At 45.1% G+C, this 18,862-nt stretch overlaps 1 protein-coding gene across 1 annotated transcript in view; it reads left to right on the top strand.

Annotated features, from left to right (window-relative positions):
- LOC109924038 (villin-1) overlaps positions 1-15,433 on the top strand; it is a 62,226-nt gene extending 46,793 nt beyond the window's left edge. Inside the window, exons 15-19 of the mRNA XM_048599373.1 lie at positions 5,755-5,899; positions 7,286-7,474; positions 13,389-13,454; positions 14,404-14,544; positions 15,258-15,433. Of these exons, the coding sequence (XP_048455330.1) occupies positions 5,755-5,899; positions 7,286-7,474; positions 13,389-13,454; positions 14,404-14,544; positions 15,258-15,371 (655 nt within the window). The 3' untranslated portion in view covers positions 15,372-15,433. The remainder of the gene's footprint in view (positions 1-5,754; positions 5,900-7,285; positions 7,475-13,388; positions 13,455-14,403; positions 14,545-15,257) is intronic.
- Positions 15,434-18,862: the final 3,429 nt, after the last annotated feature.

The raw sequence follows: 18,862 nt of genomic DNA, 5'->3' as shown, positions 1-18,862 counted from the left end.
GGAAGGACAGGTTAAGGAGGCGGGGACGAGCTGGGCTGGTTTTGGGATGCGGTAGGGGGAGGGGAGATTTTGAAGCTTGTGAAGTCCACATCGATACCATTGGGCCGCAGGGTTCCCAAGCGGAATATGAGGTGCTGTTCCTGCAACCTTCGGGTGGCATCGTTGTGGCACTGCAGGAGGCCCAGGATGGACATGTTGTCTGAGGAATGGGAGGGGGAGTTGAAATGGTTCGCGACTGGGAGGTGTAGTTGTTTAGTGCGAAGCGAGCGTAGGTGTTCCGCAGAGCGGTCCCCGAGCCTCCGCTTGGTTTCCCCGATGTGGAGGAGGCCACAACAGGAACAGCGGATGCAGTATACCACATTAGCAGATGTGCAGGTGAATATCTGCTTGATGTGGAAAGTCGTCTTGGGGGTGAGGGGCGAGGTGTAGGGGCAGGTGTAGCACTTCCTGCGGTTGCAGGGAAAAGTGCCGGGTGTGGTGGGGCTGGAGGGGAGTGTGGAGCAGACAAGGGAGTCATGGAGAGAGTGGTCCCTCCGGAAAGCAGATATAAGGGTGGGGAGGGAAAGATGTCTTTGTTGGTGGGGTTGGATTGCAGATGGCGGAAGTGTCAGAGGATGATGCGTTGGATCTGGAGGTTGGTGGGGTGGTACGTGAGGACGAGGGGGATTCTGTTTTGGTTATTGCGGGGAGGGGATGTGAGGGATGAGTTGTGGGAAACGCAGGAGACACAGTCGAAGGCGTTCTTGACCACTGCGTGGGAGGGTGGGGGGTGGGGGAGCGTGAGTTGCGGTCCTTGAAAAACGAGGACATCTGAGATGTTCGGGAGTGGAATGGCTCATCCTGGGAGCAGATGCGGCGGAGGCGAAGGAATTGGGAATAGGGGATGGCATTTTTGCGGGAAGGTGGGTGGGAGGAGGTGTATTCTAGGTAGCTGTGGGAGTCGGTGGGCTTGAAATGGATATTGGTTTCCAGGTGGTTGCCAGAGATGGAAACAGCGAGGTCCAGGAAGGAGAGAGAGAGGTATTAGAGATGGTCCAGGTGAACTTAAGGTTGGGGTGGAAGGTTTTGGTGAAGTGGATGAACTGTTCACAAGGCGGCGCCGATACAGTCATCCATGTAACAGAGGAAGAGGTGGGGTTTAGGGCCAGTGTAGCTTCGAAAGAGGGATTGTTCCAGGTATCCTACAAAGAGGCAGGCATAGCTTGGGCCCATGGCCATCCCCTTTGTCTGTAGGAAGTGGGAGGAATTGAAAGAGAAGTTGAGGGTGAGGACGAGTTCGGCTAAGCGGATGAGGGTGTTGGTGGAAGGGGACTGGTCGGGCCTGCGGGACAGGAAGAAGCAGAGGGCCTTTAGGCCATCTGCATGGGGAATGCAGGTGTATAGGGACTGGACATCCCATGGTAAAGATGAGGTGTTGGAGACCAGGGAATGAGAAGTTTTGGAGGAGGTGGAGGGCGTGGGTGGTGTCACGGACGTAGGTAGGGAGTTCCTGGACCAAGGGGGAGAAAATGGAGTCGAGAGGTGGAGATCCAGCTCTACACCTTGTTATCTCAGATTCTTCAGCATCTGCAGTTCCTACTATCTCTGAAACATCCTGGTAAACTGTTTCTGTGCTCTCTCCAAAGATTCCACATCCTTCTGGTAGTGTGGTGACCAGAACTGTACACAATATTCCAAACATGGCCTAAGTGAAGTTCTATACAGCTGATACCCATGTACTCCACAAAGATCAGATTATGGATTGGGTTCCCACCTTACAGACTTGAGCAGATAATCCATAACTCCCATTGCAACACAGAGAGCTGGATCTGCTGTCTTCCTGTGTGACATCTCAAAAGTAATGATCAATTGGCTTTTTAGGGCAACATAAACAATCCTATGGCCATCATCTTGAAGAGGAGCAAATGTTTCCCTGGTGTCCAGTATTGATCATTCAACATCACTATTGTTATTATAGAGCTCAGAGCCTGGCCATTATCACATTGCAGTTTGTGGGAGCTTGCTGTGCATAAATTGGCTGCTGCATTTCCTGCATACACCAATGACCATCCTTCCAAAGACCTTCATTGACATTAAAGCAATCCAGAATGCCTGGAGGTCATTAGAGGTGCTTGACTTGCCCTCAAACAGTTGCTTGGGAATAAGTTGATGCAGGTCATGGCAAAATGTAAGAAAGCAGACTGACTGACATTGACCTCCTGAGGCTTTATTGAAGAAGACTGGTTTGAGAAACCAGGTTTGTATTCTCTCCTGTTTGGTTATCTGTGCAAGATGTTTTAAAAGATTCAACAGGTTTGCTGCAGAAACTTCTGAGACTTCAAAACACCAGGATGCATATCTTTTGTTCATAGGATGTGGGTGTCAATGGCTGGGCCCAGCATTTATTGCCCATCCCTAGTTGCCCCTTGAGAAGGTGGTGGTGAGCTGCCTTCTTGAACCACTGCTGTGGGTTGACCCACAATGCCCTTAGGGAGGGAATTCCAAGATTTGGACCCAGCTTCAGTGAAGGAACGGTGATATATTTCCAAGTCAGGATGGTGAGTGGCTTGGAGGGGAGCTTGGAGGTGGTGGTGTTCCCCTATTTCTGCTGCCCTTGTCTTTCTAGATGGAAGTGGTCGTGGGTTTGAAAGGTGCTGTCTGAGGATCTTTGGTGAATTTCTGCAGTGCATCTTGTAGATAGTACACACTGCTGCTACTGAGTGTCGGTGGTGGAGGGAGTGGGTGCTTGTGGATGTGGTGCCAATCAAGCGGCTGCTTTGTCCTGGATGGTGTCAAGCTTCTTGAGTGTTGTTGGGGCTGCACTCATCCAGCCAAGTAGGGAGTATTCCATCACACTCCTGACTTGTGCCTTGTAGATGATGAACAGGCTTTGAGGAGTCAGGAGGTGAGTTACTCGCCACAGTATTCCCAGCTTCTGACTGCTCTTGTATCCACTGTGTTTATGTGGTGTGTCCATTGAGTTTCTTGTCAATGGTAACCCCCAGGATGTTGATAGTGGGGGATTCAGTGATGGCAACATTGAATGTCAAGGGGCGGTGGTTAGATTGTCTCTTATTGGTGATGGACATAGCCTGGCATTTGTGTGGCGCGAATGTCACTTGCCACTTAGCTCAAACCTGGATATTGTCTGATCTTGTTACATTTGAACATGGACTGCTTCAGTATCTGAGGAGTCACGAATGGTGCTGAACATTGTGCAATCATTGAACATATCCACTTCTGACCTTATGATGGAGGAAGAGCCACTGATGAAGCAGCTGAAGATGGTTGGGCTGAGGACACTACCCTGAGGAACTCCTGTTTAGATGTCCTGGAGCTGAGATGATTGACCTCCCACAGCCACAACCATCTTCCTATGTGCCAGGTATGACTCCAACCAGCAGAGAGTTTGCCCCCTGATACCCATTGATTCCAATTTTGCTAGGGCTCCTTGATGCCACGCTCAGTCAAATGCAGTCTTGATGTCAAGGGCTGTCACTCTAACCTCACCTCTGGAATTCAGCTCTTTTGTCCATGTTTGAACCAAGGCTGTAATGAGGTCAGGAGCTGAGTGGCCCTGGTGGAACCTAAACTGGGTGTCACTGAGCAGGTTATTGCTGAGTAGGTGCTACTTGATAGCGCTGTTAGTGACACCTTCCATCACTTTAGTGACGATCGAGAGTAGACTGATGGGACGGTAAATGGCCGGGTTGGATTTTTCATGCTTTTTGTGTACAGGACATACCTGGGCAATTTGCCACATTGTTGGGTAGATCCTAGTGTTGTAACTGTACTGGAACAGCTTGGCTAAGAGAGCAGCAGGTTCTGGAGCACAGGTCTTCAGTACTGTTGCTGGAATGTTGTCAGGGCCCATAGCCTTTGCAGTATCCAGTGTCTCCAACCGTTTCTTGATATCACCATGGAGTGAATCGATTTGGCTGAAGACTGGTATCTGTGATGCTGGGGACCACTGGAGGAGGCCGAGATGGATCATCCACTCAGCACTTCTGGCTGAAGATTGCTATGAATGCTTCAGCCTTATCTTATGTACTGATGTGCTGGGCTCTTCCCATTGAGGATGGGGATATTTGTGGAGTCTCCTCCAGTGAGTTGTTTAATTGTCCATCACCATTCACAACTGGATGTGGCAGGACTGCAGAGCTTAGATCTGATCCATTGGCTGTGGGATCACTTAGCTCTGTCTATCACTTGCTGCTTTCGCTGTTTGGTGTGCAAGTAATCCTGTTTGGCTTCACCAGGTTGGTACCTCATCTTCAGGTATGCCTGGTGCTGTACCTGGCATGCCCTCCTGCACTCTCCATTGAACCAGGGTTGATCCCCTGGTTTGATGGTAATGGTTGAGTGGGGGATATGCCGCGGCCATGAGGTTACAGATTGTGCTGGAGCACAATCCTGCTGCTGTTGATAGCCCACAGCGCCTCATGGATGCCCAGTCTTGAGTTGCTAGATCCGTGCGAAGTCCTGTCCCATTTAGCACGGTGATAGTGCCACACAACACGATGGAAGTTATTCTCCACTGGAAGGACTCATGGACAGTTACAACTGCAGCTGGCAGATTGGTAAGGATGAGGTCAAGTATGTTTTTCCCTCTTGTTGGTTCCCTCACCACCTGCCGCAGACCCAGTCTCGCAGCTACGTCCTTTAGGGCCCGACCAGCTCGATCAGTAATACTGCTGCCGAGCCACTCTTGGTGGTGGACATTGAAATCCCCCACCCAGAGTACAGTTTGTGGCCTTGCCATCCTCAGTGCTTCCTCCAAGTGTTGCTCAACATGGAGGGAGTACGGATTCATCAGCTGAGGGAGGATGGTATGTGGTAATCAGCAGGAGGTTTCCTTGCCCATGTTTAACTTGAAGCCATGAGACTTCATGGGGTCCGGATTCCATGTTGAGGACTCCCAGAGCAACTCCCTCCCGACTGTATCCCACTGTGCCATCCCCTCTGCTGGGTCCGTCCTGCCGGTGGGACAGAACATATCCAGGGATGCTGATGATGGTGTCTGGTACGTAGTCATAATGTCAGAATCATTCCTTACAAATAATGTCAGACTGTTGCTTGATTAGTCTGTGAGACAGCTCTCCCAGTGTTGGCACTAACCCCCAGATGTTAGTGAGGAGGACTTTGCAGGGTCGACAGGGCTGTTTCTGCTGTTATCTTTTCCGGTGCCATGGTCGATGCCAGGTGATCCGTCTGGTTTCATTTCTTTGAGACTTTGTAGCGATTGGTACAACTGAGGCGCTTGCTAGGCCATTTCAGAGGGCAGTTGAGAGTCAACCACATTGCTGTGGGTCTGGAGTCACATGTAGGCCAGACCATGTGAGGATGGCAGTTTCCTTCCCTAAAGGATATTAGTGAACCAGCTGGGTTTTTCCAACAATCGCCAATGACTTCATGGTCGTCAGTAAATTCTTAATTCCAGGCTTTTAAAAATTATTGAATTCAAATTCCACTATCTGCCATGGTGGGATTTGAACCTGGGTCCCCAGAACATTAGCTGGGTTTCTGGACTAATACTGTAGCAATAATACCACTGGGCCATCATCTCCCAACTGTGGAAGGGCATGCAGTTAAGGTCAGTAAATGAAGTAGCTGAGTTGCAGATCAACCATGATCTCACTGATGGCACATGCCTGAGGGGCTGAATGGCCTCCTCCTGTTCCTTTTGAGAGTAGGAGGAATATGGAGCAATGGTTTTATTCTGTAACAGAGGTGACTAACATTTTGTTTGTTATCAGTAACTCTCTTTTATTTCAGCTTACAAGAGGAAAATGAGACTGTCGTCCCACGCCTGTTTGAATGCTCCAACCAGATTGGGCGTTTCATTGCCTCGGAGATCATGGACTTCACTCAAGACGACCTTGATGATGATGATGTTATGCTTTTGGACACCTGGGAACAGGTTTATGAAAAGAATAATTCAAGCATCAAATCTGTGTTCTGTAATGTTCCACTGTGCAATCAGAATAGGTCCCAGTTCCTGGAATTTTCTGGATATAGAAGTAGATCCCATGGTTGTGTAACAGTAAAAACATAGCACGTGGTGGAATTCCATGTCCTATTGTTCACAACAGATCAACAGAGTTTTGTTGGGGGACCGTGTTGACACTGAGAAAGTGGATAGGGTATTCCATGATGCAGATTGGCCATGATCTCAGGGATTGGCAGAATGGGTTTGATGGACTGAATGGCCTTCATCTATATCATGCCTCCATCCAATATGCCTCATGAGAAGGTAAAGGTGGGATCAAATTCTTTTTTTTTAAGGTGGAGATAAATCAATTATCATCAGACGTGGGGATCAAAGATTATTGTGGGGTAGATGGGAATGTGAAATTCAGAGCACTAACAGATTTGCCATGATCTTATTGAATGGCAGAGCAGGCTCGAAGGGCTGAATGGCCTATGCCTACTCCTAATTTGTGTATGATTCATAGTCAATCTTTCTGTGGTAGAGATGAGGAATTTGATGGCACTATTTGGACTGATTGCTTTAAGCTGAACATGATCCTTCTCCCATCATAAATTCATTGAATGTTCTTCAGAGAAGGGTCACTGGACCCAAAATGATAACACACTTTTTCACTCCACAGACACTGCCAGATCTGCAGAGGTTCTCCAGTAATCTGTTTTTGTTTCCGATCTTCATAATCTGCAGTTCTTTGGTTCTTCCAGCCCTGGAATGGACAGCCCCAGGAATAAGTCAATTAGCCCAACTGGTTAATGCCAATGTTTATGCTCGATGTACACCTACTACCATCATTCCCAACTCATCTCATCACCTTATTCTTAATTGCTTTCTCCCTCATACTTTATCCAGCCCACCCTTAAATGCACTGACCCACTCCCTGTGAAGCGCGTTCCACATTTCCTGGTTAAAGTTTCTCATCAATTTCCTATTTGGATTTATCAGTGACTATCCCATTTAATCGGTCTCTAGTTTCTGATGGACCCACAACTTCCCCACTCAAAGCAAAATACTGTGAATGTTGAAAGCCTGAAATTTAAAACAAAAATCTGTGGGGAGAGAAACAGTTAACGTTTCGACTCCAATATGTCTCCTTTATTTGGGAGTCACCACCGATGCTGCCAGCCCTGCTGAATTTCTTCAGCATTTTGTCTTTTTACTTAACATCATCCTCGCATCAATCCTGTCAAACCCCTTTGCAAGGACCTCTCTTAGGTCGTCATTTTCATGGTTCTCTCCAGGCAAGAGGTCCAGCTTCCTCCAATGAATTGGTGCTTGGAAGTTAAATGTTCTCTGTCTCTCTCTCTCTCCAAATGCCAGATTTTCCTGTGGATTGGTAATGGGGCCAATGAAAGGGAGAAGAAGGATTCTACTGTCCTAGCACAAGAGTACCTCAACACCCATCCAGCCACCCGTGACCCTGGCACTCCAATGGTGATTGTCAAGCAAGGTTTTGAGCCCCCAACATTCACTGGATGGTTCATGGCCTGGGACCAACATCTGTGGAATGTAAGTAGGTGGGGTCATGTGTGTGTTCACGGGACACTTTATTCCCCAGCTAGATCAGGCTATACCTAAAAATAAAGGTGTTTGATGTACAACACAAGGCAAATTATATGTTGGTCTTTGCGTGTTGTGATCCCAGCTGAACAGACTGCTAGACCAGTCAAATCTCAGAATAAAATCTGGCCTGATTGTGGTTTTTTTTTTTAAAAGAGGTTAGTTAGAGATCATCAGTCTCCAAAACACATTTTCTCAAGGTTGCATATATTTTAACAACAAAATAGAACATAACAGAAATAAAAACAAACAATCTAAATATAGAACACTATTAGAACGATATTAAAACACACAGCAAAACAAAGTTACATTGTTCCTAACATTATCTGTTACAGAAATGCAAATCCACAAAAGTTGCAGTTCCTATCTCAACTCTTTAGGGTTCTACTTAATTGACTCCTGACAGATTCTTTCCCATTGACTGACTGTCCTAAGTTTTTCCCGAAGATAATTTGACAATTCTTTCCCAAGTCTAACAATGTTAAATCTTCCACAACTGACAGCCTGTACATTGTCCATTCTAACCTTGCAGATTTGTAACCAAACCCCCTCCTGGTTTGGAAGTTTCACAAACTAAACCTGAGGTGCCTATGTTTTCCCTGAATTTTCCCATCCTCCTGTTCAGTGAGAAAGCAAATGTGTAGATTAGATGGGTTATAAGGGGATGGGTCTGGGTGGGATGCTGAGAGGTTCGGTGTGGACTTGAGGGGCCGTCGGGACTGTTTGCACGCTGTAGGGATTCTATGATCTATGTTTCTGACCCCAGTCAGGCCTCCTCTGAACTGCCCTAAAAGTATTTTCAATGTCTGGATTTTCTGAACAAAAACTCATCTAGATATTCCGAACTGAAAATGAGCTAATGGCTTTTGATGTTTACTCACCTTCAATAAATCACCACAGCATAAACAATTTTCTAATAACACCAGCAGCTTCTTCAGCCACTTTTTTCTGGGCAATGAGTTCACTGTTTTGGAAGGACTCTCTGACCCTGAGATAGTAGGAACTGCAGATGCTAGAGAATCTGAGATAACAAGGTGTAGAGCTGGATGAACACGGCAGGCCAAGCAGCATCAGAGGAGCAGGAAAGCTGACGTTTCGGGCCTAGACGTTTCTTCAGAAATGGAGGAGGGGAAGGGAGTTCTGAAATAAATAGGGAGCGAGGGGGAGGTGGATAGAGGAGACAGAAGGTCAAAGAGGCGGAGATGGAGCCAGTAAAGGTGAGTGTAGGTGGGGAGGTAGGGAGGAGATGTCAGTCCAGGGAGGACAGACAGGTCAAGGGGCGGGATGAGGTTAGTAGGTAGGAAATGGGGGTGGGGCTTGAGGTGGGAGGAAGGACAGTTTAGGGAGGTGGGGACGAGCTGGGCTGGTTTTGGGATGCGGTAGGGGGAGGGGAGATTTTGAACCTTGTGAAGTCCACATTGATACCATTGGGCTGCAGGGTTCCCAAGTGGAATATGAATTGCTGTTGCTGTTCCTGCAACCTTCGGGTGGCATCGTTGTGGCACTGCAGGAGGCCCAGGATGGTCATGTCATCTGCGGAATGGGAGGGGGAGTTGAAATGGTTTGCGACTGGGAGGTGCAGTTTTTTTAGTGCGAACCGAGCATAGGTGTTCTGCAAAGCGGTCCCCAAGCCTCCACTTGGTTTCCCCGATGTAGAGGAGGCTTTGCAGAACACCTACGCTCGGTTTGCACTAAACAACAGCACCTCCCAGTTGCGAACCATTTCAACTCCCCCCTCCCATTCCTCAGACAACATGTCCATCCTGGGCTCCTGCAGTGCCACAACGATGCCACCCGAAGGTGTTGTTCCTGCAACCTCATTTTTCGCTTGGGAACCCTGCAGCCCAATGGTATCAATGTGGACTTCACAAGCTTCAAAATCTCACCCCCCTCCCCCCCCCCCCCCCCCCGGCCCACCTCGTCCCCCCCTCCCACCTATCCCATCCTCCCACCCCAAGCCCCACCCCCATCTCCTACCTACTAACCTCATCCCACCCCCTTGACCTGTCCCTCCTCCCTGGACTGACCTATCCCCTCCCTAACTCCCCACCTACACTCACCTTTACTGACTCCATCCCCACCTCTTTGACCTGTCTGTCGTCTCTCCACCTATCTTCTCCTCCTCTATCCATCTTCTATCCGCCTCCCCCCTCTCTCCCTATTTATTTCAGAACCCCCTTCCCCTCCCCCATTTCTAGGGTCTAGGCCCGAAACGTCAGCCTTCCTGCTCCTCTGATGCTGTTTGGCCTGCCGTGTTCATCCAGCTGTACACCTTGTTATCTCTCTCTGACCCTGTTTCTTTTTAAAGAAAGCCCTTCACAAAAGTAACCAACACCCAGATACCACTGTTTGGAAATCCAAACTCCAAAAATGATTACATGTGAATAATGTACTTTTCATCACAAGAGTATCGAAGCCTGGTTGTAAATGTATAGGTTTTTGACAAGACCACACTGGAATTGTGCATACCATTATGGACTACTTTCCTAAGCAAGGATGTATTTAAAGTGGGTGCAATGAAAACTCCTTGGACTCTTCTTCAGTAAGAAGGGTTACCTATAAGGACAGATTGACTAGACTGTAAACTCCAGTGGAGTATAGATTCAATGAGAAATGACCTCATTGAATGTATCTAAAAGGGTTTGACAGGCTGATAAAATACTTTCCCTATCTAGCAAGCCATGGTGTCAAGATGGGGGTCAGCCATTTAGGACAGAGATAAGGAAAGATTTTTTTTTTCCACTAAGGGTTGGATACCTTCTGCATTCTCTATCCCATGGGAGATGTGAAGATCCCTAGTCAAGCATCTTCAAGACACATAACATAATTTTGGATACGCTGGGAATCGAGGGATGCTGCTAATTTTAAAGGGGTCCAGAAATTGAGAGACTTTAGGGTGACGGTATGGAAGGTGTACATACATTAATCTATGACTTTGGGAGTAGAAAGTATAAAAATTTTCATTGTCTATAACTAGGGGTTCAGTACAAATATAATGGAAGTTGCACAAAACCCTTTGTACATCGATCAGGCTTTCATGGGAATATTGTGTTCAATTTCAGGCACCACACTTGAGAAAAGCCCTTAAGACCTTGGAAATTACCCATTTGTTCCCTGGAATTGGATTAGGGAGTGGGACTGATCTTCCACCTGATGAGGTTAAAGGATAGATTGAATAAAGGGGAATTGATAGTTTGTATCCCTGTCAGGAGGGGACCAAAGTGACGCCTATGTAAAATAATCTACTTAAAAGCAGGGACACAGATTTTTGGATAGCCAGTTTGTCTTGTTGGAGAATCTAGAACTAGCAATTTGGAAGGTAAAAGCTACATTGCCTGGTATCACAAGAGGATTTGAGGATGAGAGAAAAGATGACTTATTCAATTGCATAGAACACTGGTGAGACCAGACCTGGAGTGCTGCTCTGGTCCCCTTGTATAAGGAAGGATACTTGTTAGAGAGAGGACATCGGAGGTTCTCCAGACTGGGATGGTGTATCTGTCTGATGAGGGATGATTGCAGAGATTGGTCTAGTATTCTTGGGAGATAGAATGAGAGTTGATCTCATAGAAACTTACAAAATTCTTAAAGGGCTCAAAAGGGTACAGGCAGAAAGGATGTTTCACCATCTGGTGGGGAAGGCAATGGCCTAGTGGTATTACTGCTAGATTATTAATCTAGAGACCGAGGCAATGTTCTGAGGACTCTGGTTCGAATCCCACAGTGGCAGCCGTGGAATTTGAATTCAATATCTATATGGAACTAAGAGTCTAATGATGACCATGGATCTATTGTCAATCATTGGGAAAAACCTATCTGGTTCACAAATATCCTTTAGGGAAGGAAATCTGCCATCCTTACCTGGCTAGCCTACATGTGACTCCAGACCCACAATGTGGTTGACTCTCAATTGCCCTCTGGGCAATTAAGGATCAGCATTAAATGCTGGTCCAGCCAGCAATGCCCTCATCCTGTGGATGAATAAAACATCTGGTGAATCTAGAACCAGGGGACACTGTCTCAGAAAATTGGGCAAGCCATTTAGAACTGAGATGAAAGGGAATTTCTCCATTTGAAGAGCAGTGGATCTTTGGAATTCTGTTCCCCTAGAGGGCTGTGAAAGCCCAGTCATTGAGTAAGTCTGGGACAGAGATTGATAGATTTTCATTACTAATGACATTAAGTGACAGGATACGATGGGAACATGGTGTTGAGGTTGGTGGTTTCTGTATATATACATACTGGGAAACTGAGCATCATTGGCTGGGTCAGCATTTATTGCCCAAATCTAATTGCTGCCAAGGAAGGTGGTGAGTTGCCTCCCTGAACTATTACTGTCATGTGCTGCAGGTAGACCCACAACACTGATAGAGAAGGATTCCAGGATTTTGTTCCAGTCACACTGAAGGAACAGTGATATATTTCCAAGTTAAGATGGTGAGTGACCTGGAGGGGAACTTGCAGGGTGTGTTCCCACTTATCTGCTGCTCCTGTCCTCCTAGATGGAAGTGGTCTTGAGTTTGGAAGATGCTGTCTTAGGGAGCCTTGGTGATTTTCCGCAGCGTATCTTGCAGATGGTGCACATTGCTGTTACTGAGGTGTCCGTGATGGAGGGAGTGATGTTTTTGGGGTGTGGTGCAAAATCAAGTGGGAGTTGCTTTATCCTGGATTGTCACCACACTATAGGAAGAACGTGGAAGTTTTGGAGAGGGTGCAAAAGAGGTTTACCAGGATGATGCCTGGAATGGTGTAAGGTGGAGGTTTCCCTATGTATCTGCTACCCTCTTCTAGATGGAAGTGGTTTTGGGTTTGGAAGGTGCTGAATGGCAGCCAGAGCAAGCTTGAGGGGCTGAATGGCCACCACCTCCTATGTTCCTAACTGAGGAATTTCTGTTCTTGGCTCTTGTTTCAGGTTTCCAGCATCTGCAGTTCTATGTTTTATTTCACTTGTTGGTATGTTGTGATCTAGGATTTGCTGATGGAAAGGGGAAGTAGAAGCAGAGTCAATATCTATCATAATTGAAATTGGATAACTATCTTAAAGAGGAGAATTTTTGGAGGACTAGGGAGAAAGATCGAGGGAGTGGTTTTATTTTTGGATTGCTGAGAGCTTGCGTGGGCATAATGGTCTGAATGGCCACCTCCTGTAATGTTAGACGTGATAAATTCTTTAATGAGCATCAAAGCAGCAAACAAGTTCTGGGAGAATGTAACTGAAAGAATAGAACTTACATTTCTATAGTGATGTTCATGACCTCAGGATGTCCTGAAGCAGTTCAGTCATTTTAATACTTTCGTTCCCTGAAGTGCAGCTTCTACAAAGATGGGGCATTACATTGGTAATATCACTTGACCAGTAATCCAGAATCCCAGTTTAAGGTTCTGGGAATGGATCCACCATGGCAGATTAAGAAATTTAAATTCGATTTTTAAAAATCTGGAATTAAAGACTTGTGTAACGGTGACCATGAGACCAGAGTCAATTGTAAAAAATCTAATGGTTCACTAATATCCTTTTTAAGGAAGGAAATCTGCCATTATTGTGTGGTCTGGCCAATATGTGACTCTAGATCCACAGCAATGTGGTTGATTCTTATTGCCCAGAGGGCAATTAAATGCAGTATAGCTACTGACCCCCTCAGTCCTGAATTTAATGTTTGGGATAAAAAAAAACCCTAAGGAGAGCTCCCCTGCTCTTATTTTAAACAGTGGCCTTGAGGCCTGTGAAGGCAGGCCTCAGTTTAATGTCTGTGCTGAAAGACAGCACCTTTTGACAGTGTGGCACTCCCTCAGTAAAGCAATGAGACTGGTGTGTGTGATCTGGACTTCCAATGTGCTCATTTCCTTTTTCTAATTCTTCAAGGATGGAAGATATGAAGATTTGAAAGTGGAGTTTGATGATTCTCAAGTTATTGAAGAACTGATAGAAGTAAGCAAAGTTTTCACTGGCAAACATCAGCTGGGGGTGGGGGTTCTGTTCACTGTATAACATGACAATTTGAATATTTACGTAAGGAGCCTTTTGCTCTAATTTCTACGAAACATTCAGCTGCACCCATACAGCGATATATGGAATGAATGTTTTGACTCCTTGCCCCTTTTTAACCTCTGAGGATGTCAAGGACTGGGTAAGTGTACAGAGATTTTTTGAAATAGTATCGAGCCTATGAGGCCCTTCAGACAAGTGAGAGGCTGCAAAGGATGGGGTTGCTGTTGAGGACAGAGGGTTAAGAGGAGATTTTAGAGGTTCAAAATCATGACAGCATAAAAACAGTTCGCAGTTTCAGAAGAGCCAGACTTGAAGAAAAAATTGCAGGGTGATGGGGTGGAAAAGGCACGAATTGGATAGCTCTTTCCAACAGCCATCCTAGGAACGATTGGATGAATGGCTTCCTTTTTCTGTAAAATTATAATTCTGGCTGACTGGAGCCTGTTGCTCCTATTCTCCTGTGCTTAGGGGAGAGGATGGAGTAATAGATTCAGTGGACTAGTATTCTAGAGGATCTGGCTGATTCTATGGGGACTCTGATTCAAATCCCATGTTGGGAACTGGGTGAAACTTGAGTTTAGTTCATTAATCTGGAATATTGAGAGAGTCACCATTACTGGGACCAAGGCGACAATCATTGGTTGTTGTAAAAACCCAGCTGGTTCACTAATGCGGGATTGATGGGAATGTGGAATAATCCAATTAGTCAGGATTTTACTGAATGACTGACAGTGCAGACTTCAGGGGCCAAATGGCCTACTGCTGCTCCCAATTTATATGTTTGCATGTCACACTGCCCATTAAGCTACAAAATTGCTACAGCTTTTCTTGATATTGGATTAGTTCTATTCAAAACCATTTCTTCTGTTTCTCTTCTCCCCATTTTCAGGATATGAAGACCATTCAAATTTCTCAGAGTTACAATAATGTGTCATCAGCTAAAGAACATCTCCAGACCTACCCAGCAGAGCAACTGATTAATAAGTCGGGTGAGGAACTGCCTCAAGGAGTGGATCCTACACGGAAGGAGGTGAGCCAGACAAAATTGATGCGTCTTATCTTTGTCGTAGAGTGCCCAAGTAGGGGTTTGTGTTCACTGGCACTGCTGATTCTGATGCTAGCATTGAGGTGACATATAAAAGCTCACAAAAAGGAAATGAAGGTTGGTACGAAAAGTTGGATATTGCAGCTCGTGCTTGTAGCTGTTCCCAATGGGAGATCTGACATGATATATCATGTTCATCTATCTCCTGTCATCCTCTCACACCAACTGCAACTGCCCTGTGACATCTGTCATCCAACCAAACCTAGGTCAACCCCTCTTTCTGTTTTCCACCACCTTTTTGTGCTGGCTGGTCAGCTCCAATAGCTGGCTAAAAACTGAAAGAACTGTGGTAAATCAGGAACAAAAACAGAACTTGCTAGAAAAGCTCAGCAGGTCTGGCAGCATCTGTGAAGAAAAAAAAAGTCAAGAGTTAACATTTTGGGTCTGGTGACCCTTCCTCAGAGTGGAAGGGTCACTGGACCTGAAATGTTAACCCTGACTTTTTTCACACATGCTGCCAGACCTGCTGAGCTTTTCCAGCAATTTCAGTTGGCTGATTTGTTAGGTTTGCAATGTGGAGAGGTGCTAATAATGCAGGTTCGATTCTCGTATCAGCTGAGGTTACCACCTTTTTCAAACTTGCCTTGGGTAAAGTGAGATATTGCTAAGATCTTGTCCTTTTTCCCCTTATCACACAGGAGTACCTTTCAAATGAAGATTTCCTGATCGTTTTCAATATGTCAAGAATGAAATTTAATGCAATGCCAGAGTGGAAACAGAGGAACCTGAAGAAAGAAAAGGGTTTGTTTTAGAGAGACAAACAGAATGAAGTGGCTCTGTTTAAAAAAAATAAATAAATAAATAAATAACTGTATTAATTCCAAACAGTGTTTGACTTAAGGGCATCAAAATCTCTTTGGAAAGAGCCATTGACTTTTATTTAAAACATACCCTGACACAAATCAGTAAATGCTTGTTTAGGTTGCTGTGTGAGAATGTAGATCAGCTGATTTCTTTTTCCTCCATTGCTGAATTACTGTAAACTTCTCCCTGAACTAGCTTCGTATATCAGTTGAGATGTGACAACTGCAGTTCCAAAATCGGGGAGCTCTCTAGCGACATCTACTGCAGAAACTCCATTCTCTACTGGTAGAACTGTTTCTAAGCTGTACAGAGAAGAACAAAACTTGTGGGGGCAGATTAGGGACACCATAAAAATTGCTTTTGGTTCTTTAAAGTTTGTTCACTTAAATTCTGCATAATCTTCTAATCTGGATGAACTGTGAGACATCTTAAAATTCAGGTCTTGACTTGAACTGCTGTGGAACGTCTTTTAAAAGAGGCTGTTTCGCCAGCGTGTTGCTAAAATAGCACCTACTTTGAAAGTCATTACTGACAAAATGTCACTTGCTTCTCCTTTCTCTCTCTCTATCTCTCTCTCTCTCTTCCCCCTTCCCTGCCCAATTCCCCTGCCCAATCTCTTGAAGCAGTGTTGGAAATCTGAAAACGATACAAACTTAACAAGTAACACTGCACGTGTCCTGCACATTGTTGAATCTGGAATGAAACAAGACAGCTAATTCCTCAGAATTTTTTTTTTTTTTGCATGGGTTCAAATCCCTGTGTAGCTCTCTTTCCTGACCACTTTCACCTCCGCCAATCCCAAAACCCACACCCCCAACGTGGCCAACATCAGTTCTTCAAGTCTTCTATACCTTGCCTGTTCACATTTTTTGACGACCCAGAGCATATTGAAACCTAGTGAAAATCTCCACCACTAACAAGAATTGATGTGGAGACCAACATTTCAGGTCTAAGAACGAGTGGGAATGTCTCAGAACAGCACTGCACAGAATCCCTGGTGATATGGGTGTTAATTCATTTCACCTTCCAAATGTGCACAAGATGTATTCACATGAGTTGTCCACAAATAAAAATGAAATGATTCCTGCAATGTGTTCCTTACTTTGTTTTGAGATAGGAAGACGGGGCTAAGTTGCAGCATTACCCTGTGGTGGTGAGCAGGGTAATTGAGCTGCAGGGGTCCCCACTCTCAAACGTCCAACTTATGAACACTATCTCACATAGCAGTGTAATTTTAAAGACCCAACATAGTAATAATTCCTACACTTACAAATAGCTCCTTTCTATATTGTTCTGACTTGCATACAAATAGACTTACAAACAGGCTCTGCAACAGAACCCAGAACTCCTGTATAGAAGTAGTATTTAATGAAAATGCAGATGAGCCTTGGGGCAGTGTATGCTGTGATGTGACTGTGACCTCTGTAATTATGGAAGGTTGGAACTCGAGCAGCTCACAGCAGGGAGACGTGTGACCTTATCCTCGGTCTGGAGTCACATGTAGGCCAGACCGGATAAGGATGGCAGCTTCCTTCCCTGAAGGGCATTTGTGATCCAGATGGATGGTTTCTGACAATTAACGATGGTTTCATGGTCATCAATAGACTGTTAATTCCAGATTTTTATTGAGTTCAAATACAACCCTCCGTAATGACAGGATTCAAACACATTCCCAGAAAATTACCTGGGTCGTCTCTGGCATAAGTCTTGCGATAATGCCGCTAGGCCATTGTCGTGTGTGTAAGTATGTGTGTATATATAGGTCACTTGTTATTATCAGTTGGTCAAACATCTGTGGCCTTTAGTTAGTGCCTGCATTTGAAGTTAAAATTGATACTATCTAAATGCACGTTTCCTTTACAACACAATGTAAATCATTGAGTCATGTATGTTTAATGTACAGTTAGGACAGTCAATTTGTTCACGTCAAGCCACAAACCAGCAGCAAAAACATCAATCAATGATTTATTAATGGGGATTGGTTCAGAATAAAAAATTGCCAACATATTAACTACTCACCTGCTCCTCCTCCACTTAGTGCACCTGAGAAGGCCAATTAGGCCTCTAGTTAATATGACACCTCTGACAGAGCAGCCCTCCCTTGGTATTGTACCTGAAGTGTCAACCTGTATTATATACCTGAGTCTTTAGAGGTAGACTTGAACATAGAAGGTCTGACCATTGGCCAAGAATACTGCCATAATCAAATCTGCCACTGTTTTTGAACATCATCTATCTAATCATGTGTGGGCTATCTGGTCAAAAGTGGACTTTTGAGAGGGTATGGGTGTGACAAAGTGGGATGATTTCAGACGAATGGTTATGTAACTTGACTATAGGATCAGAATTAGGTCATTCAGCCCATTGTGTCCAATTCACAATTCAATGAAATCAGAGCTGATCTCATAATCCCCAATTCCGCTTTCCAGCCTTTTCCCATAACCTTGAATCCCTTACTGATTAAAAATCAGTCTATAATCAACCTTTAATAACCTAGCCTCGACAGCCCTCTTGGTAATCAGGAGGATGAGCTCAAAACTCAGTTTGAGGAAACTGAATGTAGTTTCCTTAAAAGAAAATCAGAAGATAGAAAGCTGGTGTTAGTGCACATTGCTATCAAAATAGGTTAATGACATCAAAGGGTCTAAAGGGTCTACCATTGAGGGGATGGAGACTTGAAGTCCTGACCTAGACTTTCTTGCATGTGGCCCCTGACTCCTAATGACTTCATTCATAACTGCTTTGTGAAGTGCTCTAATGAGTCTTGTATTTTTGCCTCAACTAACTACCAGCAGAAAGTCCACTACCGCATGCTCTAGTATCAACAATAAATCCCCAATGTTCTGATAATTAAGAGAAGAAATAATTTCAGGCTCAAAGTTATGAGGAAAATTTAGAGTTGACTAATTTTTTTTGTCTGATGGGGCGCAACGTTGGAAGGTCAGGCCTAACTGGAGTTTTCAAATGAACTGATGGGAGTCAACAAAGTTGAAGCAATTGGGTTGTTCATTGGTGAAAATTTTGATTTGCTTTATTATTTGCACATGTACTCAGATATAGTGAAAAGTATCATATTGTGCACTAACCAGACATATCATACCTTGCGTAAATACGTCAGGGTAATAGAACATAATGCAGTATATATCGGAAAAGCCTCCAGAGGGATACAAGTTAGCCAGGAAGGAGCTGAAGGAAAGGGCTTAGGAGAGCTATAAGGGGGCATGAGAAAACCTTGGCAGATAGGATCAAGGAAAACTCCAAGGCTTTTTACACGTACATGAGGAATAAGAGGATGACCAGAGAAAGGGTAGGGCCGATCAAGGATTTTAAAGGGAATTTGTGCACGGAGCCTAAAGAGATAGGTGAAGTCCTTAATGAATACTTTTCTTCAGTATTCACAACTGAGAGGGACCTAGTTGTAGAGGAGGACAGTGTGAAA

Source organism: Rhincodon typus, chromosome 7 (genome assembly GCF_021869965.1).
Source record: "Rhincodon typus isolate 14 chromosome 7, sRhiTyp1.1, whole genome shotgun sequence".
NCBI classification, from domain to species: Eukaryota; Metazoa; Chordata; class Chondrichthyes; order Orectolobiformes; family Rhincodontidae; genus Rhincodon; species Rhincodon typus.
This window is presented reverse-complemented; position numbering and strand designations above follow the sequence as displayed.